The sequence below is a fragment of the Mustelus asterias genome, chromosome 22, assembly GCF_964213995.1.
Source record: "Mustelus asterias chromosome 22, sMusAst1.hap1.1, whole genome shotgun sequence".
Classification (NCBI taxonomy): Eukaryota; Metazoa; Chordata; class Chondrichthyes; order Carcharhiniformes; family Triakidae; genus Mustelus; species Mustelus asterias.
The window spans coordinates 57,561,419-57,587,812 of NC_135822.1; the positions used below are offsets into that span (position 1 = coordinate 57,561,419).

At 47.3% G+C, this 26,394-nt stretch overlaps 1 protein-coding gene across 1 annotated transcript in view; it reads left to right on the plus strand.

Moving 5' to 3' along the window:
* Positions 1-3,408: 3,408 nt before the first annotated feature.
* The window catches only part of LOC144510043 (cGMP-dependent protein kinase 1-like), a 119,592-nt gene continuing 96,606 nt past the window's right edge, over positions 3,409-26,394 (plus strand). The window contains exons 1-2 of the mRNA XM_078239257.1: positions 3,409-3,716; positions 23,797-23,963. Coding sequence (XP_078095383.1) covers positions 3,409-3,716; positions 23,797-23,963 — 475 coding nt within the window. The remainder of the gene's footprint in view (positions 3,717-23,796; positions 23,964-26,394) is intronic.

Consider the following 26,394-nt stretch of genomic DNA (forward strand, 5'->3'; position numbering starts at 1 on the left):
TAGATTCAGAAAGAATGTTCCCGATGGTGGGGGAATCCAGAACTAGGGGTCATAGTTTGAGGATAAGGGGTAAACCTTTTAGAACTGAGGTGAGGAGAAATTTCTTCATCCAGAGGGTGGCGAATGTGTGGAATTCACTCCCACAGAAAGTATTGGAGGCCAAAACGTTGCCTGATTTCAAGAAGAAGTTAGATGTCCAGTTCAATTCCAGCCTCGGGTCACTGTCTGTGTGGAGTTTGCACATTCTCCCTGTGTCTGCGTGGGTTTCCTCCGGGTGCTCCGGTTTCCTCCCACAGGGTCCAAAGATTTGCGGGTTAGGTGGATTGGCCATGCTAAATTTACCCTAGTGTCAGGGGCTTAACAGGGTAAATGCATGGGGTTATGGGGATAGGGCCTGGGTGGGATTGTGGTCGGTGCAGACTCAATGGGCCGAATGGCCTCCTCCTGCACTGTAGGATTCTATGATTTGTTGCCCATCGCTAATTGCCCTTGAGAAGGTGGTGGCCTTGAAACGGTTGCAGTCACTATGTGTAGTTGCTGTCAATGCAACAGTGCTGTTGGAAAGGAGGTTCTAGGAATTTGACCCAGCGACAATGAAGGAACAACCGATATGTTTCTAAGTCGGGTGGTGAGTGGTTTGGAGGGGAACTTGCAGGTGGTGGTGTTCCCCATGTATCTGCTGCCCTTGTCCTTCTGGATGGTAGAGGTTGCGGGTTTGGAAGGTGCTGCCTAAGAAGCCTTGGTGAGTTACTGCAGTGCATCTTGTAGATGGTACACACTGCTGCTACTGAGTGTCGGTGGTGCGGTGGGGGGAATAAACATTGAAGGTGATAGATGAGGTCCGGATCAAGTGGGGCTGCTTTGTCCTGGATGGTGTCGAGCTTCTTGAGTGTTGTTGGAGCCGCACCCATCCAGGCAAGTGGGGAGTATTCCATCACACTCCTGACTTGTGCCTTGTAGATGGTGGACAGGCATTGGGGGAGTCAGGAGGTGAGTTACTCTCCGCAGGGCTCCCAGCCTCTGACCTGCTCTGGTAGCCACTGTATTTATATGGCTGGCTGCAGTTCAGTTTTAATGAGCCCTGAGATGTGTGAGGGACAAGTTCCAGTGTTAGCTCGCTTATAAACAACTTGGGCTGTGAGGTAGAGTGCAGTGCCGACTTTCACAAAAGCACTGGGGTATCATTGTGTTGACATAGAGACGTGTGCCCTCCTTGGGATCTAGCTCCCAGCGAGTGACTTTGGGATTGCAATGACTGCGGACAGACAGCACGCATCAGGAATATCTTCACAATCCTTCAACAGTTTGGAAAGATATGTGTGTGTGTGTGTGTGTGTGTGGAGGGGTGTGTGTGTGTGTGTGGAGGGGTGTGTGTGTGTGAAGGGGTGTGTGTGTGTGGAGGGGTGTGTGTGTGTGGAGGGGTGTGTGTGTGGAGGGGTGTGTGTGTGTGTGTGTGGAGGGGTGTGTGTGTGTGGAGGGGTGTATGTGTGTGTGTATGTGTGTGTGGAGGGGTGTGTGTGTGTGTGTGTGGAGGGGTGTGTGTGTGTGTGTGTGTGTGTGGAGGGGTGTGTGTGTGTGTGGAGGGGTGTGTGTGTGTGTGTGGAGGGGTGTGTGTGTGTGGAGAGGTGTGTGTGTGTGTGTGTGTGTGGAGGGGTGTGTGTGTGTGTGTGGAGGGGTGTGTGGAGGGGTGTGTGTGTGTGTGGAGGGGTGTGTGTGTGTGTGTGTGTGGAGGGGTGTGTGTGTGGAGGGGTGTGTGTGTGTGTGTGTGTGGAGGGGTGTGTGTGTGTGTGTGTGTGTGGAGGGGTGTGTGTGTGTGTGTGTGGAGGGGTGTGTGTGTGTGTGGAGGGGTGTGTGTGTGTGTGTGGAGGGGTGTGTGTGTGTGTGTGTGTGTGGAGGGGTGTGTGTGTGTGTGTGTGGAGGGGTGTGTGTGTGTGTGTGTGTGGAGGGGTGGGTGTGTGTGTGTGGAGGGGTGTGTGTGTGTGTGTGTGGAGGGGTGTGTGTGTGTGTGTGTGTGGAGGGGTGGGTGTGTGTGTGTGTATATATACAGGTGTGTGTGTGTATATAGAGGGGTGTGTGTATATATAGAGGTGTGTGTGTACATATAGAGGGGTGTGTGTGTACATAGAGAGGGGTGTGTGTATATATAGAGGGGTGTGTGTGTATATATAGAGGGGTGTGTGTGTGTACATATAGAGGGGTGTGTGTACATATAGAGGGGTGTGTGTACATATAGAGGGGTGTGTGTGTGTACATATAGAGGGGTGTGTGTACATATAGAGGGGTGTGTGTGTGTTTGGGGGGTGGGGCGGTGGTGAGTTGTAACTGCCTGGGAAAAATGCAGTTGTTGACAATCGACAACTCTGAAGTGCGTGGGTCACGGCCGCACGGATGCTGTTACTCAGAATTCACTGAAGCATTCAGCCTGGCGTGCCTGGGACTGAAAACTGCACACACCTCTCAGCAAGCCGGGGTGTGCGGAGCTGGAGGCAGGGAGGGAGCAGGACAATTCAGCAGATACCCACAGATTGGACTGCTGCTCAGCTCGCCACCGAATGTGGATAGCCCTACTTTTCTAGCTGAAGGGACAGAGAGAGGGGGGTGGGCTAGCTGGAGCAGGTGTACTGCCCGCTGCACTGCCTGCCTGGAGTGCAGAGTGGGTGCTCCAAGGCGCTGTCCCTCTCTCTGTGGTGCTGAATCGGTGCCTCTCCCCAGCTCGGGAAGCCTTGAGTGTGCGGTTTGATCACACGCTGTGCAGCAATAGCAACCGCACCACACCCTCCTTCAGCTTTATCCCCCTTCCTCTAGACATTTTTTTAATTTAGAAAGAGCCTTTTTTTTTACAAACATGGCTTTGGTCATTCAGGAAGACTCCCGTTAACCTGTTCCACTATCTCCTCCTTCCAGGTCATTTTTCCTCTCTTTCTCTCTCTCCCTCTATTTTAAAATTCCTATTGATCTGTATTTGCCCCCGAGGCTGTCTCTTGGGGGGAGGGGGGGGGGGGTTAGAGCACAACTGCTGAGCTCAAGTTGCGAGTGGGGGGAAGGACACACACACTGGATATCGGAGCGACTCACTCGCCTGAGATCCACTCCCCCCCCTCTCTGTCACCACAAGAGATTTTATTTTTAATTTTCACTGCATACCCTGGAAGTTTTGGGCTCCAGAACCCGGTGTAAAGGAACCCAGAGGGCTTGCCAAGGAAGAGAGGGGACTTGGAGCTTGCAAAGGATGGTGAGAGGTGAGGTTCTGAAGGTCCAGGGCAAGAGGGGGGTGCAGGATGCTGCGGGACGCTCGCTAATCCGGTTCTAGTGCTGCACAGTCCTTGTGGCAGGTGAAGGCAGGGGGAGCTGGAAGCCCCCCCTCTCTCTACACGCCCCCCCTCCCTCTCTGCTACCCAGGGGGAAGAGATGGGGACACTACGTGACCTGCAGTACGCCCTGCAGGAGAAGATTGAGGAGCTGAGGCAGAGGGACGCCCTGATCGACGAGCTGGAGCTGGAGCTGGACCAGAAGGACGAGCTGATTGAGAAACTCCAAACCGAGCTGGACAAGTACAGGTCGGTCCTGCGCCCGGCCTCCCAGCAGCCGAGCCCGAGCGAATCCAGCAACCAGGAGCAGCAGAGGACCAAGAGGCAGGCTATTTCGGCGGAGCCCACCGCCTTGGACATCCAGGACATCAGCCACGTTACCCTGCCCTGCTACTCCAAGAGTGCACAGTAAGTTACACACCTCCACTTGAACGGGGTCCCCCTTTGAACTTCACCACATTTGGGAGGGTAAAGACTGTGTCCACCAGCGACAAGTGACACCACATGTGTGTGTAAGAGAGAGAGACATGCTGCATATTATAGTGGCTGCATATTATAGTGACCACATGTTGAAGGGTCCCACGGGACACAATCACTCCCCACTATTCCCCCTTAACCGAAACCTTGTTGCCTTCACTTAGGTAGGAACCTGTGCACTTTAAAGATACACTGCTTAGATGCAAATACAGTGGGGTCTTTTTTAAGAAACAGTGTTCCAACAGCTGCAGATGGAATCACCTAGGGAATCTTAGAATCCCTGCAGTACAGAAGGAGACAATTTGGCCCATCGAGTCTGCACCGACCACAATCCCACCCAGACCCTATCCCCATAACCCCACTTATTTACCCTGCTAATCCCCTGGGTTAAGTAAATTAAATTAAATCAAATTAATTACATTTAATTCAATTCAATTCAATCAACCTAACCCACACAGCTTTGGACTGTGGGAGGAAACCGGAGCACCCAGAGAGTAGTGAATCTGTGGAACTCTTTGCCACAGAAGGCCGGGTCATTGGCAGAGATAGATAGGTTCTTGATTAGTAAGGGGATCAGGGATTATGGGGAAAAGGCAGAATCGGGATGAGAAAAATATCAGCCATGATTGAATGGCGGAGCAGACTCGATGGGCCGAGTGGTCTAATTCTGCTCCTATGTCTTATGGTCTTACCCAGAGGAAACCCACGCAGATACGGGAAGAACATGCAAACTCCACACAGACAGTGACCCTAAGGCCAGAATTGAACCTGGGTCTCTGGTGCTGTGACGCAGCGGTGCTAACCACTGTGTCACCATGCCGCCCATATGTACCTGGTCATCTTTTGGTTCTGGGTTTTGAGTCCTCACAGTTTTGGGGAAGGTTGGAGTTGGGGTGGAGGGTGCAGACACAGGAGAATGATCCCCCCATTTCAGCAGCATGTTACCTGGACCATTCTGATGATTAGCTTGTAAGTACTGATGTGGACTTGGTGTGCTTATACAAGGAATGCAGAAAGTTAGCACACAGGTGCAGTGAGCAACTAAGAAGTCAAATTGCATGTTGGCCTTGATTGCAAGGAGAACAGGGATAGGGAAGTTGTACAGGGCTTTGGTGAGACCACACTTAGAATACTATGTGCAGTTTTGGTCTCTACATTTAAGAAAGGATGTACTTGCATTGGAGGTGGTACAACAAAAGTTCACTAAATTGGTCCCTAGGATTGGTCCCTGGGGGCGGCATGGTGGTTAGCACGGTGCTACCTCACAGTGCCAGGGACCCGGGTTCAATTCCTGACTTGGGTCACTGTCTGTGCAGAGTCTGCATGTTCTCTGCATGTTCTCCCCATGCCTACGTGGGTTTCCTCCGGGTGCTCCGGTTTCCTCCCACTGTCTGAAAGACGTGCGGGTTAGGTGCATTGACCCGAACAGGCGCCAGAGTGTGGCGACTAGGCCTTACTTGTGACTAATAAATAAACGTTACTTTTAGGATGACGGGTTGTCCTATGATGAGAAGCTGAGTAAGTTGGGTTTATATTGTCAGGAGTTTAGAACACCGAGAGGCGATCTCATTGAGACTATCAAAGCCCCACAGAGTGGACATTGAGAGATTGGTTCTGCTGGTCGGGGATCTAGAACATGCACTCAGGATAAAAGGGCCAATCATTTTGGACTGAGATAGGGAGAAATTACTTCACTGAGGTTGTGAATCTTTGGAATTTTCTATCCCAGACAGATAATTCATCGCTGAATACATTTAAGGCTGGGACAGAGAGATTTTTGGTCCATCAGGGACCAAGTATGGATCTTTTATAGTAAAACAAACTTTATTTAATAACACATTTTAAATATAACTCTAACAAATGAAGCAGCTTAACCATGAACAGTTGAACAATATTTAAAAATGAACGAGAGCAAGTTTACTTTTTAGCACATGACCATTCCAGTTCCAAATCAGCCCCGTTCATGCATAGATCAAAACCACTTTCAAATAAGTGCAGATAGCAAACCCAGGCATATTTGCTATGAATTGTGTTAACAGTCTTGAAGCTTTCAGAGAGGGAGCAAGAGTGAGTTCTCAGGAAAGGGCTGCATTATGCCTCTGACTTCAGCAGAGCTCCAATAGCAACTGATTTTTGATTTGATTTAAATTGATTTGATTTATTATTGTCGTATGTACTGGGATACTATGAAAGCATTGTCTCTTGCGCACTATACAGGCAAAACATACCATTCATAGAGTACATAGAGGAGAAGTAAAGGAGAGGGTGCAGAATATAGTGTTGAAGTTACCGATAGGGTGAAGGGAAAGATCAGCTTAATGTGTGACAGGACCATTCAAAAGTCTGGTGGCAGCAGAGAAGAAGCTGTTCTTGAGTCTGTTGGTACATGTTTTCAGACTTTTGTATTTTTTTCCCAATAAAAGGTGGAAGACTGTATAACCAGGGTGCGTGGGGCCCTTGATTATGCTGACTGCTTTCTCAAGGCAGCGGGAAGTGTAGATGGATGGGAGGCTGGTTTGCGTGATGGACTGGGCTATGTTCTTTGTACCTTGTTGTGGCTTTGGCTAGATCAGGAGCCATACCAAGCTGTGATGCATCTGATAGGATGCTTTCTAAAGTAAAGTAAAGTAAAAGTATTTATTAGTCACAAGTAGGCTTACATTAACACTGTAATGAAGTTACTGTGAAAATCCCCTAGTCGCCACACTCTGGCGCCTGTTAGGGTACACCGAGGGAGAATTTAGCATGGACAATACATCTAACCATGTCTTTCGGACTGTGGGAGGAAACCCATGTAGACACGGGGAGAACGTGCAAACTCCACGCAGACAGTGACCCAAGCCGGGAATCGATCCTGTGTCCCTGGTGCTGTAAGGTAGCAGTGCTAACCCCTGTGCCACTGTGCCGTCCCATCATCAAGGTGCACCATTTTCTATGGTGCACCTGCAAAGATTGGTGAGAGTCATAGCGGGCATACCGAATTCCCTTAGGCTCCTGAGAAAGTAAAGGCGTTGGTGGGCTTGCTTAACTATAGCATCAGCGTGGAAGGTCAGTCTTTCCCTGCTACAGACCTAGCTCCTCCCACCACCATGTCAACATCTGATTAACAACTCATGAACCTTTCAATCAAGCTAATCACAAACACCTGGGGAAATCTCCATCGATAAACAAAAATCCATTAGCGCTATCCTAAATAAACACTAGGTGGCTAAAATGAGTAATTATCCTGCTCTCCCAGCATCTGCATTCCCTCCAGACATACTGACTGCCTATAGAATAAAGTTGAATTGTTTAAACTTTCCCCTTAAACATAAAGAAACAATATATATATATCTATATCAATTGCACGACTATCATCATCTTGATTCTATAACCCTTAGTACCTTCACACAACCAAATCTGTTCACCTCCAATTTATTTATTTTCAACTAATCTAGCCTCAATAGCCTCCTGAGGCCGAGAGTTCCAGATCCCCATTACCCCTTGCGCAATAACAACTACTGAGTGAGGCTCATCGGGGAGTGAATGAGTTTGACCCATTCGATGCTTGGGTTCCAGACACCTTTTCCTTTTTAATATCAAACGGAATGCTTCCTGAGAGAAATATCAGCAGAAAGTGGTAAAAGAAAAACGTGTTTCCACCGAGGAGACGCCGTAACTGATTTCTCCGAATTGTAAAGAACTTCAAAATCATTCTTTTTTTTCCCCTTTTCATTTAAAAACCTAGCATAAGCATTCCAAAAATAATGTGCCAGACATGACTGCACTTGTCAGAGACTGAGTTTCATTTGTGAAATGACTATCTCACATCTGACTATATCCGTCAGGAGTTTACAGGTCAGTCTGCCATGGCGCTATTACCTGTGATCGTGGCTGACTCTGGTGTTACTCCGTATATCCATTTGTTGCACAGATGTTCTGTTGGTCACCGGCTTCCCACAAAGAACACAATCCCCAAATGGCTCTTTAACGAGTCAAATAAAATTGATATCCTGTGTTATTGTAACAAAGGTAACCTCCGAATCCTTCTCAGCTTGCCGCCTTTAACATGATTGGCCGCACCATCCTCTACCAACACCTCTCCACCATTGTGCGGCCTGGCGCTCACCTGGATCTATTCTTACCTATGCAGTCATAGGCAGAAAATCAGCCACTTGGCCTCTCTTCCTGATCCCACGCTATTACCCAGCATCACCAAAGGATCTCATCCTTGGCCCCACCCTTCTATTTCTCATCTACATGTTGCCCCCTGGTGACACCGTTTGAAAACACAGTGTTACTTTTCATATGTACGCTGACAACACCCAGTTTTACCTCATCACCCCCACTCTCTCGTCACCTTTACCGTATAAATTGTCAGACTGCTCATCCGACATCCAGTATTGGATGAGGAGACATTTCCTCAACTAAATATTGGAAATATCAAAGCCATTATTTTCTGCCCCCATCACAAACTCCATGACCTAACCACCAGTTCCATCTATTTCCCTGGCAACTGCCTACAACAGTTCACAACCTGACTCCGAGGCGGGTTTTCAACCACATGACCCAACTAAAACAAATGGCGTGGGTGGCACGGTGGCACAGTGGTTAGCACGGCTGCCTCACCGTGCCAGGGACCTGGGTTCAATTCCAGCCTTGGGTCACTGTCTGTGTGGAGTCTGCACGTTCTCCCCGTGTCTGCGTGGGTTTCCTCCGGGTGCTCCGGTTTCCTCCAACAGTCCAAAGATGTGTGGGTTAGGTGGACTGGCCGTGCTAAATTCTCCCTTAGTGTCAGGCGGATTAGCAGAGTAAATATGTGGGGTTACGGGAGGAATAGGGCCTGGTTGGGATTGTGGTTGGTGCAGACTCAATGGGCCGAATGGCCTCCTTCTGCACCATAGGGATTCTTCTATGAATCTACTTCCTTAAATGTCATCCTTTGACCCTATTTCAGGTCATCAGCTGCTGAAACCCTCATCATCTTCTTTGTTCTTTTTAGGCTTGACTATTTCAACCCCCCCCCCCCCCCCCAACCCTGGTAGACATCCCACTTTCTACGCTTCATAACCCTCAGGCCATACAAAACTCTGCTTATCATATCCAGACTCGCACCTAGTCCCAGACCCCCAGCCTTCCAAGATATCTGCGTTCCTCCAATTCTGGCCTCTTGAGTATCCCAGATTTTAATCTCACCACCATCGGCAACATTGTCTTCAGCTGCCAAAAGGTCCCAAGCTCTGGAATTCTCTCCGTAAACCTCTTCACCTCTTCCATCTCTTTTTCCTTTATGACGCTCCTTAAAACTAACATCTTTGACCAAGCTTTTGGACATCAGCCCTAATATCGCCTCAAGATTTGTGATATAACACTCCTGTGAAGAGTCTATCGTTTTACCATATTATAAATGTTCAACGATTGTTTAGGTGAGACCACAAGGGAGCAGTTATCCTGTAGTTCTTTGCTTACTCTGTATTACTATGTCCAGCACGCGAGCACAGACATGTGTGTTGTTTTTCTCCAGTGTCTGAATATTAGTTAAGCGTTACTGTCTGTGTTACGGGGCTTCATGATGTTTTATTTGTTGCTGCAGCTAAAACTACCATTCACGTAGCCAGACAAAGTCACGGAGTGGTTTAAGATGATGAGTTAAAGACGATAGCTATAGGACTCCGACTTAAGACATCAAGGCCAGTTGGAGTACAGAATTCAGAAATACACAAGCAGTTATAGTTTCAAATTTGGTTACAAGTAATCAGCACATAGCAATCAAGCTATAGGAGTTATCTCTATCCACTCACGGTTATTGATTAAGGTTACATCATTCATAAAGTACAATCACCTTACGCTTGCTTTATTGGAGCCTCACTGTGCTGCTCTGCCTTCACTTTAAGTGACAAGCTCCTTACAGTTGGTTATACGCTTGGATTGGTGCGTAGGGCGGCACAGTGGTTAATACTGCTGCCTCACAGCGCCAGGGACCCAGGTTTGAATCCGGCCTGGTGTGGCCTCTGTGTGAAAGTTTACACATTCTCCCCGTTGTCTGCATGGGTTTCCTCCGGGTGCTCCGGTTTCCTCCCGCAGTCCAAAGGGTCAGTTGATTGACCGTGCTAAATTGCCCCTTAATGTCAGGGGGACGAGCTAGGGTAAATGCATGGGATTGCGGGGATAGGGCCTGGGTGGGATTGTGGTCGATGCAGACTCGATGGGCCAAATGGCCTCTTTCTGCACTGTAGGGATTCTATGGATTCTATCCTATTGATCCTATTGATGCAATTAAAAACCTCACAAGAGGGTGAGGTTTTTAATTGCATCAATAGGATAGAACACAATCTTCCCTTTCCAACTGTCTGGGTTAGTGGCCTCCCCCAGCCTAAGACAAGAACAATCCTACACTATAGTATGTTTCACCTGTTCCTTTCTGAAGGTCAGGTGTCTGGAAATAGCTGCTTACTATCCTGAAATGCATATCTGTGAAGTTAAACATTGTGCAGGCTTTTGTGGTCTGTCCCTTTTATTGGACACAGTTATTAACATGGCTACTGTTCCCCTCCATAATCATCAGTATGGGTATTATTCCCCCTCAGTCTGCAACTCAAACTAAGCCCGCAAGAAACAAAAGGTCGTGAATGTAGCCCAATCCATCACGCAAACCAACCTCCCATCCACTGACTCTGTCTACACTTCCCGCTGCCTCGGCAAAGCAGCCAACATAATTAAGGACCCCACACACTCCTGACATTCTCTCTTCCACCTTCTTCCGTCGGGACAAAGATACAAAAGTCTGAGGTCACGTACCGACCGACTCACGAACAGCTTCTTCCCTGCTGCCGTCAGACTTTTGAATGGACCTACCTCACATTGATCTTTCTCTACACCCCAGCTCTGATTATAACACCACATTCTACACTCTCTCCTTTCCTTCTTTATGAATGGTATGCTTTGTCTGTATAGCGCGCAATACTTTTCACTGTATGTTAATACATGTGACAATAATAAATCAAATCTAAGATTCAGTTCGAGAAATGAACTTTTAGCAACGAGTTAGGAAATGCTTTGAAACGCCATTGCTATTTTTGATATTTTCCCCCTCTGCCCTGACGCGCTGGAACTCACAAGCTCAGTGACATCTCACCCCAGATACTCATTCTTGAACCTAAACGGAAAATATCACTCACGTTCCTCATCCCATTGGCGTCAGTAGATTGTGGACAGGGCAATGAACCCTGAAGATTCTGATACTGCTTTTCTGATCAAAGATTCATCTGTCCTTGGGATGCAGCTTTCTTTAATCAAAAGCATAGACGCACTGATGCACATATTGGTGCCTTGTTCTCAGGTGGTGGAGGGACTGATGTTCCGTCAGTTTCTTTGCTCTCCACTCTTTCCCAGAAAGGATGTGCCTGACTCCCCGTTTGGCGCCGCTGCTCAGTGCCACAGCTTAGAATAAAATCCCTACAGTGCAGCAGGAGGCCATTTGGCCCATCCAGTCTGCACCAACCACAATCCCACCCAGGCCCCATCCCTGCCGCCCCATCCCTGCTAATCCCCCTGACACTAAGAATCAATTTAGTATGGCCAATGCACCTAACCCGCACATCTTTGGATTGTGGGAGGAAACAGGAGCACCCGGAGGAAACCCACACAGACACGGGGAGAATGTGCAAACTCCACACAGACAGTGACCCAAGCCGGGAATCGAACCCGGGTCCCTGGCGCTGTGAGGCAGCAGTGCTAACCACTGTGCCACCGTGCCGCTCTATGTGCCACTTGACTAACTTCTGTTGCCATCGACCTGCACATCCTTCGTGGCGAGATAGAACCTGGTTGTGCTGTCCCTAACTTCTCTTTAAGTGACAAGCTCCTCACAGTTGGTTATTTTTACTTAAAGCTAAGTGAAAGACAGATGTCTTTGAGTTATTTTGTTTGTGCACTTGTCAGTTACAGCGCCGTCTCCTGCAGTCAATGTACCGACCGAACCTTGAAAAATCCAGAAGCTGTCAGCTTTCATCTGACGTGGAACAATTATCCACACTCTGAGCACATTTGCTGCCATTCCTTTAGCTCTTTATGCCTGCTACCAGTACTGAGAATGCAGTTCCTGTGCTGGAACAAATAGTAGGGCATGAAATATAACAGAAGTACCTGACCCTGTAACTGAGCAGAAAACATAACTGTGGATTGCCAAAATACTGGTGAAATGTGAAAAAATAGACGAATCATAGAAATGTTTTGAAAATTTAAGTTTTAAAGTTTATTTATTAGTGTCACAAGTAAGGCTTACATTAACACTGCAATGAAGTTACTGTGAAAATCCCCTAGTCGCCACACTCCGGCGCTTTTTCGGGTTACACTGAGGGAGAATTTAGCACCTAACCAGCATGTCTTTCGGACTGTGGGAGGAAATCGGAGCACCCGGAGGAAACCCACGCAGACACGGGGAGAACGTGCAGACTCCGCACAGACAGTGACCCAAGCCGGGAATCGAACCTGGATCCCAGGTGCTGTGAGGCAGCAGTGCTAACCACCGTGCCGCCCGTCTAGCGATGATTTAATTGAGAATTCAGCTGCTTTGGCGCAGTGAAAAAGGCATTTGAACAAAGACTGAATCATACAATCTCGGAGACCATTCAGTTTGTGACTAAAAACATGTTGTGTCAGGGCGAGTGCAGGATTATTTGAGTGAAACAGAAGAATTTGTGCAGATCCCAGGGTGCCAACATTGTCCAGGAATGGGAAGTAAAGTTTAAACTTTATTTATTAGTGTCACAAGTCGGCTTACATTAACACTGCAATGAGGTTACTGTGAAAATCCCCTAGTCGCCACACTCCGGTGCCTGTTCGGGTTACACTGAGGGAGAATTTAGCACCTAACCAGCACGTCTTTCGGAATGTGGGAGGAAACTGGAGCACCTGGAGGAAACCCACACAGACACGGGGGAGAACATGCAGACTCCACACAGACAATGACCCAAGCCGGGATTCGAACCTGGGTCCCTGGCGCTGCGAGGCAGCAGTGCTAACCACTGGGCCACCGTGCTGCCCTGAGGATTCTGTAGGGTAGAGTGACTGGGACTGTATCTATTAAGCAGCTGTTTGGATGGAAGGTAGTTTACATAGAACATAGAACAGTACAGCACAGAACAGGCCCTTCGGCCCACGTTGTTGTGCCGAGCTTTGTCTGAAACCCAGATCAAGCTATTTCCTCCCTATCATCCCGAAGTACTCCATGTGCCTATCCAATAGCTTCTTAAATGTTCCTAACGTTTCTGACTCCACTATCCCTGCAGGCAGTCCATTCCACACCCCAACCACTCTTTGAGTAAAGAACCTACCTCGGACATCCTTCCTATATCTCCCACCATGAACCCTATAGTTATGCCCCCTAGTTACCGCTCCATTCACCCGAGGAAATAGTCTTTGAACGTTCACTCTATCTATCCCCCTCATCATCTTATAAACCTCTATCAAGTCTCCTCTCAACCTCCTCCGCTCCAAAGAGAAAAGCCCAAGTTCCCTCAACCTTTCCTCATAAGACCTACCTCCAAACCAGGCAGCATCCTGGTAAATCTCCTCTGCACTCTTTCCAGTGTCTCCACATCCTTCTTGTAGTGAGGTGACCAGAACTGCACACAATATTCCAAATGTGGTCTCACCAAGGTCCTGTACAGTTGCAGCATAACCCCACGGCTCTTAAACTCAAACCCCCTGTTAATGAACGCCAACACACTATAGGCCTTCTTCACGGCTCTATCCACTTGAGTGGCAACCTTCAGAGATCTATGGATATGAACCCCAAGATCTCTCTGTTCCTCCACATTCTTCAGAACACTACCTTTGACCCTGTAATCCACATTTAAATATTAGTCCTACCAAAATGAATCACCTCGCATTTGTCAGGGTTTAACTCCATTTGCCATTTTTCAGCCCAGCTCTGCATCCTATCTATATCTCTTTGCAGCCTACAACAGCCCTCCACCTCATCCACTACTCCACCAATCTTGGTGTCATCAGCAAATTTACTGATCCACCCTTCAGCCCCCTCCTCCAAGTCATTTATAAAAATTACAAATAGCAGAGGACCAAGCACTGATCCCTGTGGCACTCCGCTGGTAACCGGTTTCCAGTCCGAAAATTTTCCATCCACCACCACCCTCTGTCTTCTGTTAGATAGCCAGTTACCTATCCAATCGGCCAAACTTCCCTCTATCCCACACATCCTTACTTTCTTCATAAGCCGACCGTGGGGGACTTTATCAAACGCCTTACTAAAATCCATGTATATGACATCAACTGCCCTACCTTCATCAACACACTTAGTTACCTCCTCAAAAAATTCTATCAAATTTGTGAGGCAAGACTTGCCCTTCACAAATCCGTGCTGACTATCTCGGATTAAGCTGCATCTTTCTAAATGGTCATAAATCCTATCCCTAAGGACCTTTTCCATCAACTTACCGACCACCGAAGTAAGACTAACCAGACTAACCAGACTAACTAGTTTAGCAGGCTACAACATGGTCTTTAGGGGGGTGTGGAGAGGTGGGTGGAGGGGTGTCATCCCCATGCTGAACACTGACGGATGCAAGGTAGTGTTACAGAGGAGACTCCCTGGATAGTTCAGGAAGCTAGCTAAAGGCTGCAATATGGCTGAAGGCAATAATACTCAGAACTCATGCGTTGAGTTTTGTTAAAAACTTTTTACAGGACGTGGGCGCCGCTGGCTAGGTGAGCATTTATTGCCCATCCCTATTTGCCCCTTGGGAAGAGGGCGGCAAGCCAATTGGAGGTTACATGGACTGATGAGACCCATTTCAAGAAAGGCGCACTCGCTATAGACATTATCTTACAAAGGAGACACCATCGTGGGCTTCAGTGCCTTGGATTGGGGTGGCACAGTGGTTAGCACTGCTGCCTCACAGCGCCAGGGACCCGGGTTCGATTCCCGGCTTGGATCACTGTCTCTGCGGAGTTTGCACATTCTCCCCGTGTCTGCGTGGGTTTCCTCCAGGTGCTCTGGTTTCCTCCCACAGTCCGAGAGACGTGCTGGTTAGATGCTAAATTCTCCCCCAGTGTAACCCGAACAGGCGCCGGAGTGTGGCAACTAGGGGATTTTCACAGTAACCTCAATGCAGTGTTAATGTAAGCCGACTTGTGACACTAATAAATAAATTAATATAATTCATTAAGTCTAATTCTCAAACAAAGAAAGTGTTTGCAAGCATAATAATACCCGTTGCTGAAATCTCCAATCAGGTTCCATTTCTATAGACTCATTCACACTGCTGATTCATTGCTTATTGTTGTTATTTTTCGCTACGAATTATCCAATGTCACCAGTGCTTCCAAAAATGACATCTTCATAAAGTCCATCCCCACTATTCCAAATGTTAACAGCAGTAACAACTTGTATAGTACATTTAAGGTAGGGAGCTGTCCCAAGGCACTGTCCTATCTGGAGTGTGACCTTATTCCAGTCTATCAAGAGGTGCAGCATGCAAAGGAAACCTCCTTCTCAGTTTGGATCTAAGAGGTTGAAAAGAAACATCTGGAGCTTTGTATGGAGTAGTAGCGGGTTGTTGCCTATCTCTGTCACCATCATGTCTTTCGGTCTGTGGGAGGAAACCGGAGCACCCGGAGGAAGCCCACGCAGACACGGGGAGAACGTGCAAACTCCGCGCAGACAGTGACCCAAGCTGGGAATCGAACCCGGGTCCCTGGCGCCGTGAGGCAGCGGTGCTAACCCCAACTCGCACAGGTTAGACCCCTTTCCCATTGACTTCCTGCTGCATCGTGGCAGTCTTGAATCATTGAATCATAGAATCTCTACTGTGTAGAAGGAGGCCATTCAGCCCATCGAGTCTGCACCGACCACAATCCCACCCAGGCCCTATCCCCACAACCCCATGCATTTACCCTAGCTAGTCCCCCTGACACTCAGGGCCAATCCACCTAACCTGCACATCTTTGGACTGTGGGAGGAAATCAGAGCACCCGGAGGAAACCCACGCAGTTACGGGGAGAACCTGCAAACTCCACACAGACAGTGACCCAAGCCGGGAATCGAACCAGACCCCTGGTGTTGTGAGGCAGCAGTGCTAACCACTGCCACCATGCCACCGTAGCAGAAAGGCACCATCTATTACCTGAATGCGTTCCTTGTGTCAGAAATGGGAATCGACAGTTTGGGTTTTCGCTTGGGTGGGATTGAGCAGGGAGCCGTTTGGTCCATTTGGAATTCTATCCAAAAGGATTAAATGGGAAAGAATTTAGTTTGTCGGAATTCTTCAGAAGGCAGTGAGTCAATGGGAAAGGGGTCTAACCTGTGCGAGTTGGGGTTAGCACTGCTGCCTCACAGCGCCAGGGACCCAGGTTCGATTCCCAGCTTGGGTCACTGTGCGGAATCTGCACATTCTTCCCCCGTGACTGCGTGGGTTTTCTCCAGGCGCTCCGCTTTCCTCCCACAGTCCGAAAGACGTGCGGGTTAGGTACATTGGCCGTGCTAAATTCTCCCTCAGTGTACCCGAACAGGCGCCGGAGTGTGGCGACTAGGGGATTTTCACTGTAATTTCATTGCATTGTTAATGTAAGCCTACTTGTGACATTAATACATTTTTTAAAAAGTAGGTAGAAATGGAAAAGGGGGTTTGTTCAGTTAATATTTAACATAGTGCGTGTGAATGGGAAGGGTTTAGTATTTGTAGAAGTTTTATAATGAGGAGAGGAGTGGGAGGGGGAAGAGGGAATAGTTTTGTCCATTGGAAGCCTATTCAAAGGGATCTGTAATTTTGTGGTCGGGTTAATTGAGAGCCGTTCGCAGGTATTACCATCGCGTACAAAGAGCTGCCTCTTCCTTGTGATGGAGCCTAATGTCTGTGTTCTTCCACCCAGTGTTACTGTGCTGATGGTAAGAGAAATACAAACATTGGCGTTGATCCTGAATGTGTAGGAGAGTAACCATAAAGTATACTTTGTTGCTGGTGTGAGTGAAGTGCAGAGCAAGAGTCCATTCCATCCCACAATGCTCTTTATTTTGCAGAACTGTTCACTTCCTTCAACATCCAACCATTAATAAGAGCGAAGAAATGAAAACTGGGTTGAGAAAGTGGTGGGTGGAAGCCCTCAGTAGGATCTGAGAGAGAGACAAAGTTAGTTTCAGATCAATGACCTTTCATCGGAATCTCTATAACATTCCAGTACCATCTCTTTTGTGTCTTTCTCCATCATTTAATCTCCCCTGCCTTCCATCCTCTCACAGATCCTTACATTCTCCCTTCCCCCACCGACGCTCAGTAGCAGCAGTGTGCGGATGACACCAAGATTGGTGGAGTAGTGGATGAGGCGGAGGGCTGTTGTAGGCTGCAAAGAGACATTGATCGGATGCAGATCTGGGCCGAGAAATGGCAGATGGAGTTTAACCCTGATAAGTGCGAGCTGATTCAATTTGGTAGGACAAATTTGAATGCGGATTACAGGGTCAACGGCAGGGTTCTGAGGAATGTGGAGGAACAGAGAGATCTTGGGGTCCATACCCACAGATCTCTGAAGGTTGCCACTCAAGTGGATAGAGCCGTGAAGAAGGCCTATAGTGTGTTAGCTTTTATTAACAGGGGGTTGGAGTTTAAGAGCCGTGGGTTATGCTGCAACTGTACAGGACCTTGGTGAGACCACATTTGGAATATTGTGTGCAGTTCTGGTCACCTCACTATGAGAAGGATGTGGAAGCATTGGAGAGAGTGCAGAGGAGATTTACCAGGATGCTGCCTGGTTTGGAGGTAGGTCTTATGAGGAAAGGTTGAGGGAGCTAGGGCTTTTCTCTTTGGAACGGAGGAGGATGAAAGGCGACTTAATAGAGGTTTATAAGATGATAAGGGGGATAGATAGAGTGGACGTTCAGAGACTATTTCCTCGGGTGAATGTAACTGTTACTAGGGGGCATAACTATAAGGTTCATGGTGGGAGATAGAGGAGGGATGTCCGAGGTAGGTTCTTTACTCAGAGAGTGGTTGGGGTGTGGAATGGACTGCCTGCTGTGATAGTGGAGTCGGACACTTTAGGAACTTTCAAGCGGTTATTGGATAGGCACATGGAGCACACCAGGATGATAGGGAGTGGGATAGCTTGATCTTGGTTTCGGCCAAAGCTCGGCACAACATCGAGGGCCGAAGGGCCTGTACTGTGCTGTACTGTTCTATGTTCTATCTACAAGATGCACTGCAGCAACTCATCCTTAGGCAGCACCTTCCAAACCCACGACCACTTGGATCTAGAAGGACAAGGACAGCAGACACATGGGGAACACCACCACCTGCAAGTTCCCCTCCAAGCCACTCACCATGGAAATTTATCGGCCGTTCCTTCGCAGTCGCTGGGTCAAAATATCTGGAATTCCCTCCCTAACGGCATTGTGGGTCAACCCACGGAACATGGACTGCAGCGATTCAAGATGGCGGCTCACCACCACCTTCTCAAGGGGTAACTAGGGATGGGCAATAAATGCTGACCAGCCAGTGACGCCCATGCCCCACGAATGATTAAAAATAAAATCTGTCCCCGGTGGCCTTTCCCTCACCCCTGTACTTGCTTAGGATCTGTTCTGCCTCGCACTTTACCCAGTTTCGCTGACAGGTTATCAATCTGAAACGTTAACTCCGTTTCTCCCTCCACAGACGCTGCCTGACCTGCTGGGTATTTTGTTTTGGATTTCCAGCATCCGCAGTAATGTGGACCACTTCTGCTGTGCCTCATCTCATCGCCCCCCCCCACTCTTCCCACCCCTGCCATGCGGTGTTCTGAGAATTAGGCAGCAACAGCACCTGAGAGACTGATTAAGTAGCCTTTGTGTCCAGAAAAGAACAGAATCTCGAAACAGTGTCCCCCACGCTGGAGTTAACTTACTGCTTCCCACCGGCTATTAATTTGCTAACGAGAGATTGTGCAGTTTCAGAAGTAAAAAGTTTTACTATTGATGTTGATCCAATCAATACTTATGCCCCATCCCTTTGAGCTACTGTCTTCAAGGTGAATGGATCAGTGCTTCTTTCATGTTTTATGCACATGGTGTTTCAGAGCTTGCCCTGGGGATGGTTTGAGTGTTTGAGCTCAACTAGTGTCAGAACTCATTAAACTCCCAGTGCAGACTCCATCAAATCAGTCAGGCTGTCTAATTAGGAGGAAACCCAATCGGAAAGCTCCTTGAGAGAGAGAGCCCGTGGAGTAAAAGTGAAGACTTGAATTTATTTTGTTGCCTCAGAATCTCCCGACGTGTCTTACAGCTAAAGGAGTACTTCTGAAACGTGACCACTGTTGTCAGATGGGAAGCGAGGCAGGTAGTTAGTGCCAAGCAAGCTTCCACCAACAGCAATGGGATTCTGATGAGATAATCTGATTTATTGATGTAAACTGACTCCGTCTCTCTCTCCCTCTCTCTTTCGTTGCTGCCACAATGATTTGTGTTTCTCTGAACTTTCTCCTGTTCTTCCTCCTTATCTCCAAATGTTCCATCCTACACACCTATCCTGCTCCCTGTCCCTTCATTGTGTTGAAATTCTGGTTCATTCCACCATCTGTTCCTCCAATAATTCTTCCTCAGAACCTCAACATTCTTGGCATCCATCCCTTATTACAGTCTTAATGCCTTTAACCCCTTAGTTTGCCAGCACTGACTCACTTTCCCTCCATTTTTCTCTCTCACCTATCTCAACAAGGTGATTTTATTTTTATTCATTCATGGGACATGGGCGTCGCTGGCTGGCCAGCATTTATTGCCCATCCCTAGTTACCCTTGGAGGGCAGTTGAGAGTCAACCACATTGCTGTGGCTCTGGAGTCACATGTAGGCCAGACCGGGTGAGGACTGCAGATTTCCTTCCCTAAAGGACATTACTGAACCAGATGGGTTTTTCCAACAATGGTTTCATGGTCATCAGTAGATTCTTAATTCTAGATATTTTTTATTGAATTCAATTTCCACCATCTGCCGTGCCGGGCTTCGAACCCGGGTCCCCAGAGCATTAGCTGCATTTCTGGATTAATAGTCGAGCGATAATGCCACTGGGCCATCACGTCCCCTAGATTGGCAAAAGAACCAGTGATGACCCAAGGAAAACCATTCTTACACAGACCTGGAGTGCAGTGCCTGAGAATGTGATGGAGGCAGATTCAATCATTGCTGTAATAAGAGAATTGGATTATTATCCAAAGAGGAAAGAGCTACGGGACAAGGGGAGGGGTGTAGAGCTAGCTGAATAGAGCTAGCATGGACACGGTGGGCCAAATGGTTCCTTTGTTGGAACCATTCCATGATTTGAACATGAGTATCTTAGCCTTTCAGTGACTTTGTATTGCAAAAGCCCCATTAACAATTGTCCAATCTCTTTCAACGGTTAAAGAGTAGCAACATTTTGCATATATATGGCAGCTATAACATAGAAAAATGTCCATGGGTTGACTCAGGAATGTAAATTGGACCAAACCAAAGGATAAATGACTAAACATTTGAGCAAATTGCTCGGATCTTTTGGGCCAGTGGGCGAGCGAATGGCAGATGGTGTTTAATTTAGATAAATGCGAGGTGATGCATTTTGGTAGATTGAATCCGGGCAGGACTTACTCAAAGAAAGAAAAGAACAAAGAACAGTACAGCACAGGAAACAGGCCCTTCGGCCCTCCAAGCCTGTGCCGCTCATTGGTCCAACTAGACCATTCGTTTGTATCCCTCCATTCCCAGGCTGCTCATGTGACTATCCAGGTAAGTCTTAAATGATGCTAGCGTGTCTGCCTCCACCACCCTACTTGGCAGCGCATTCCAGGCCCCCACCACTCTGTGTAAAAAAAACGTCCCTCTGATATCTGAGTTATACCTCGCCCCTCTCACCTTGAGCCCGTGACCCCTCGTGATCGTCACCTCCAACCTGGGAAAAAGCTTCCCACTGTTCACTCTATCTATACCCTTCACAATTTTGTACACCTCTATTAGGTCTCCCCTCATTCTCCATCTTTCCAGGGAGACAAGCCCAGTTTACCCAATCTCTCCTCATGGCTAAGACCCTCCATACCAGACAACATCTTGGTAAACCTTCTCTGCACTCTCTCTAACGCCTCCACGTCCTTCTGGTAGTGCGGTGACCAGAACTGGATGCCATACTCCAAATGTGGTCTAACCAGCGTTCTATACAGCTGCAACATCAGACTCCAGCTTTTATACTCAATTAATGGTAGGGCGTTGGGGAGAGTTATAGAACAGAGAGATCTAGGGGTACATGTTCATAGCTCCTTGAAAGTGGAGTCACAGGTGGACAGAGTGGTGAAGAAGGCATTCGACATGCTTGGTTTTATTGGTCAGAACATTAAATACAGGAGTTGGGACGTCTTGTTGAAGTTGTACAAGACATTGGTAAGGCCACACTTGGAATACTGTGTACAGTTCTGGTCACCCTATTATAGAAATGATATATTAAACTAGAAAGAGTGCAGAAAAGATTTACTAGGATGCTACCGGGACTTGATGGTTTGAGTTATAAGGAGAGGCTGGATAATCTGGGACTCTTTTCCCTGGAGAGTAGGAGGCTTAGGGGTGATCTTATAGAAGTCTACAAAATAAAAAGGGGCATAGATCAGCAAGATAGTCAAGATCTTTTCCCAAAGGTAGGGGAGTCTAAAACTAGAGGGCATAGGTTTAAGGTGAGAGGGGAGAGATACAAAAGGGTCTTGAGGGGCAATTTTTTTCACACACAGGGTAGTGAGTGCCTCGAACGAGCTACCAGAGGCAGTAGTAGAGGCGGGTACAATTTTGTCTTTTAAAAAGCATTTAGACAGTTACATGAGTACGGTGGGTATAGAGGGATCTGGGCCAAACGCAGGCAATTGGGACTAGCTTAGTGGTTTAAAAAAAAGGTGGCATGGACAAGTTGGGCTAAAGGGCCTGTTTCCATGCTGTAAACCTCTTGACTCTGTAAAATAGGAGGGAGTTGGAGAGGCTGAAAGTGCACAGGGATGATTCCAGATCTCAGGGCTGCGGCAGCTGCTGCGTTGTTGCCTTTTGTTGGAGAATGAAGGTTGGAGAATGGACAAGAGGCCAGAACTGAAGAAACAGAATGTTTGGAGAGCTGGTGATGGTTTGGGAGAATGCAGATATCACAAATCCCACCGAGTGTCAGTCCTGGGTGCTTGTTCAATGCACACTAGTTGTAAGTCATTACATAGCTGGGTGTACCAGCTTCTCCTCAGTTTGTTGGGTGAAGAATTGCAGAACATTTCATGCAGCCCCTTTCTTGAGCAGCATTCGACTTGGCCACATTTCCATAATAAAGTGCCGGATACTTTTTTTCTCCAAATCGAGAAGGTGTACAATGTTTGAATAGTTGCAAAAAGGTGAGAGGGAGCAGAATGTGATTCCGATAGCAGGAAGCTTGGGGTTTAAGAAGATTGCATTTTCAGGGTGAGGAAAACTACTCAGTAAGATTTCTGAGCTCTGGAAGCTCAGAGCTCCTTGTGCAGGAATCACAAGGAGTTGGTTTGCAGGTGCAGCAGGTAATTAAGAAGGCAAATGGAGTTTTGTCCTTCTTTGCTAGAGGGATGGAGTTTAAAAACAGTGAGGTCATGTGGCAGCTGTCTAAAGTGTACTGTGTACAGTTTTGGTCTCCTTACTTGAGAAAGGATATACTGGCACTGGAGGGGGTGCAGAGGAGATTCACTAGGTTGCTTCCAGAGTTGAGAGGGTTGGCTTATGAGGAGAGACTGTGTAGACTGGGGCTATACTCATTGGAATTCAGAAGAATGAGGGGAGATCTTACAGAAACATATAAGATTATGAAGGGAATAGATAAGATAGAAGTAGGGAAGTTGTTTCCACTGAAAGGTGAAACCAGAACTTGCGGGGCATGGCCTCAAGATAAGGGGAAGCAGATTTAGGACTGAGTTGAGGAGGAACTTCTTCACACAAAGGGTTGTGAATCTGTGGAATTCCCTGCCCAGTGAAGCAGTTGAGGCTACCTCATTGAATGTTTTTAAGGCAAAGATAGATACATTTTTGAACAGTAAAGGAATTAAGGGTTATGGTGAGCGGGCGGGTAAGTGGAGCTGAGTCCACGAAAAGATCAGCCATGATCTTATTGAATGGCGGAGCAGGCCCGAGGGGCCAGATGGCCTATTCCTGCTCTTAGTTCTTATGTTCTTAAGTCCTGGAAATGAATGAATGGATCTTGAGTGGGTGTAGAATTCATTCATTCCTCTGAATAGATCGTGGGCGATTTTAAAGAAATGATTTATTGAATATAACTTGAAATTAACATAAGAGAAAAGAAAGAGGATTACTTAAGAGGGAGAGAGAGGAAGAGTTGGGGACTGACTTCGCAGGCAGATCCAAAAACCTTGCAGCATTCGACTGAACAACAACTAAAAAATCAGCTGTTACTAACAATACGAGAGCTCGGTTATCTTTTGTTATTAAAAAAGAGGTACAAGCAGTCTCCAGCTTTCAAAGACAATTCACAGCTGTGTGACCATGAAAGCTTCTGTTTATGCAAAACAGTGCTTGCCTCGAATTTCTAAGCTCAAAACCCAGAATTCCAAGCTGAGTATGGGTAAGAATTGGCCGGGTCATAATTTCAACATCAAGATTTCCACAGTGTTATGGGATTATGGGTGCAGTAAGAAGTCTCACAACACCAGGTTCAAGTCCAGCAGGAATCATGAGCTTTCGGAGCGCTGCTCCTTCCTCAGGTGAGTGGAGAGTTGGGCTCACAAACACGGCATATATATAGACGGAGGCGCAATTGCAAGATAATGGTTGGATAGTCCTCAGTCCAACGCCGGCATCTCCACATCAGGGTGGACAACCAATTGAGAGAAGGAGTGTTAAGGGGAATTGCTCCGTCTTCAATGGGGAACTCACTAGACAGCCCGCTTGAGATTGGGAGCTCATTGCAGGAAGTGGAGGCTTGTGTCTCGGATCCATCAGTGAGTTAAGTAGTTAAATGTACTGTTGATTACTCGGTGTCCCTCCTTGACGTGTCTCTGGCTCTGTGCCACAGGTCGAAGGAGCTGATCAAGGATGCCATCTTGGAGAATGACTTCATGAAGAATTTGGAGATGTCTCAGATCCAGGAGATTGTGGACTGCATGTACCCGGTGGAGTACACCCAGGACAGCTACATCATTGAAGAGGGAGATGTGGGCTCGCTGGTCTACGTAATGGAAGGTAGGAACGCAAGGTCTTAAAGTTGAAGCTAGTTGGCTCAATCCTTTCCAATTGCTGGGAGCTGAAAAATGTACCACTAAGAACATAAGAAATTTGATTTGATTTATTATTGGTACATGTACTGGGATACAGTGAAAAGTATTGTTTCATGCGCTATACAGACAAAACATACTGTTCATAGAGTACATAGAGGAGAAGGAGAGGATGCAGCAAGTAGTGTTACAGTTACAAATTGGGTGTAGAGAAAGATCAGCTTAATATATGTTAGGTCCATTCCAAAGTCTGATGGCAGCAGGGAAGAAGCTGTTCTTGAGTCGGTTGGCATGTGTTCCCAGACTTTTGCATCTTTGGAAGAGAGAATATCCGGGGTGCATGGGGTCCTTAATTATGCTGCCTGCTTTTCCGAGGCAGTAGCAAGTGTAGACGGAGTCAATGGATGGGAGGCTGGCTTGACTGATGGTCTGGGCTATGTTCACAACTCTTTGTAGTTTCTTGGGCAGAGCAGGAGCCACACCGAGCTGTGATACATCCGGAAAGGAAACTTTCTGTGGTGCATCTGTAAAAATTGGCAAGAGTTGTAGTGGGCATACAGAATTTCCTTAGCCTCCTGAGAAAGTAGAGGCATTGGTGGGCTTTGTTAGCTATCGCGCCAGGTTGGAGGGACCAGGACAGGTTGTTGGTGATCTGGGCACCGAGAAACTTGAAGCTCTCGACCACTTCCACTCCATCATCGTTGACGTCGACAGGGGCATGTTCTCCTTTACGCTTCCTGAAGTCGATGACGATCTCCTTCGTTTTGTTGACATTGAGGGAGAGATTATTGTCACCGCACCAGTTCACCAGATTCTCTATCTCTTTGCTGTACTCTGTCTCGTCATTGTTTGAGATCTGACCCACTATGGTGGTGTCATCAGCAAACTTGAAAATGCAGTTGGAGCAAAGTAGGAGCAGGCGTAGGCCATTCAGCCCCTCAAGCTCTGGCACCACCGTTCATTGAGAGTATGCCTGATCTATTTCAGCTACACATTGCCACATTATCCTCGGGTCCCTTAGTTTCTTTAGTATCCTAAAATGTATCAATCTCTGACTTGAATATACTCAATGACTGAGCATTCACAACCCTCCGGGGTACATGATTTCTAAGATTCACAATCTTCTTGAAGAAATTTCTCCTCATCTCGGTACTAAATGGCAGATCACTTATTCTGAGACTGTAACCCTGTCTTCTAGATTCCCCAGCCAGGGGAAATATTGTCTCAACTTATCCCCTGTTAAGCCCCTAAAAAACTAAACCTATTTCAATAAATTCACCTCTAAATTTTCTAAACTCCATGGAATATCTGTCTAATCTCCTCAAACTTTCCTTGTAAGACCATCCCATTCTCCTGGGAAGCAGTCTAGTATATATTTGTTGAACTCCCTCCAAGATATGTATTTCAGGACACGATGTGGTCCCACCAAGACTCCATGCCATTACAATATTTGATTCGATTTATTAGTGTCACATGTATTGGGATGCAGTGAAAAGTATTGTTTCTTGCGTGCTATACAGAAAAAGCATACAGTTCATAGAGTACATAGAGGAGAAGGAAAGGAGAGGGTGCAGATTGTTGTGTTACAGTCATAGCTAGGGTGTAGAGAAAGAGCGACTTAATATCAGGTAGGTCCATTCAAAAGTCTGATAGCAGCAGGGAAGGCATGGTGGCATAGTGGTTAGCACTGCTGCCTCACAGCGCCAGGGACTTGGGTTCAATTCCCGGCTTGGGTCACTGTCTGTGTGGATTTTGTACATTCTCCCCGTGTCTGCGTGGGTTTCCTCCCGGTGCTCCGGTTTCCTCCCACGGTCTAAAGGTGTGCGGGTTAGGTGCGTCGGCCATGCTAAATTGCCCCTTAGTGTCCCAGGATGTGCAGGTTAGAGGGATTAGCAGGGTAAATATGTGGGGTTATGGGAATAGGGACTGGATGGGATTGTTATTGGGGCAGACTCGATGGGCCAAATGGCCTCCTTCTGCACTGTAGGGATTCTATGATTCTAAGAAGCTGCTCTTGAGCCGATTGGTTTTCCGATGGAAGAACTTGGATGAGAGAATGTCCGGGGTGCATGGGGTCCTTGATTATGCTGGCTGCTTTTCTGAGGCAGTGGGAAGTGCAGACAGAGTCAATGGATGGGAGGCTGGTTTGCCTGATGAATTGGGCTATGTTCATAACCCTTTGTAGTTTCTTGCGGTCTTGGACAGAGCAGGAACCATACCAAGCTCTGATACATCCAGAATGGACATCAATAAGATGCCTTTACTCTTCTGCTCCAATTCCTTTGTAACAACACATGCAATTTGCATGCCTAATTACTTGCTTTGGCTGCATGTTAACTTCCTGAGAGTCATATACAAGGACACCCAGGTCCCTCTGAATACTAACATTTCCCAGTCTC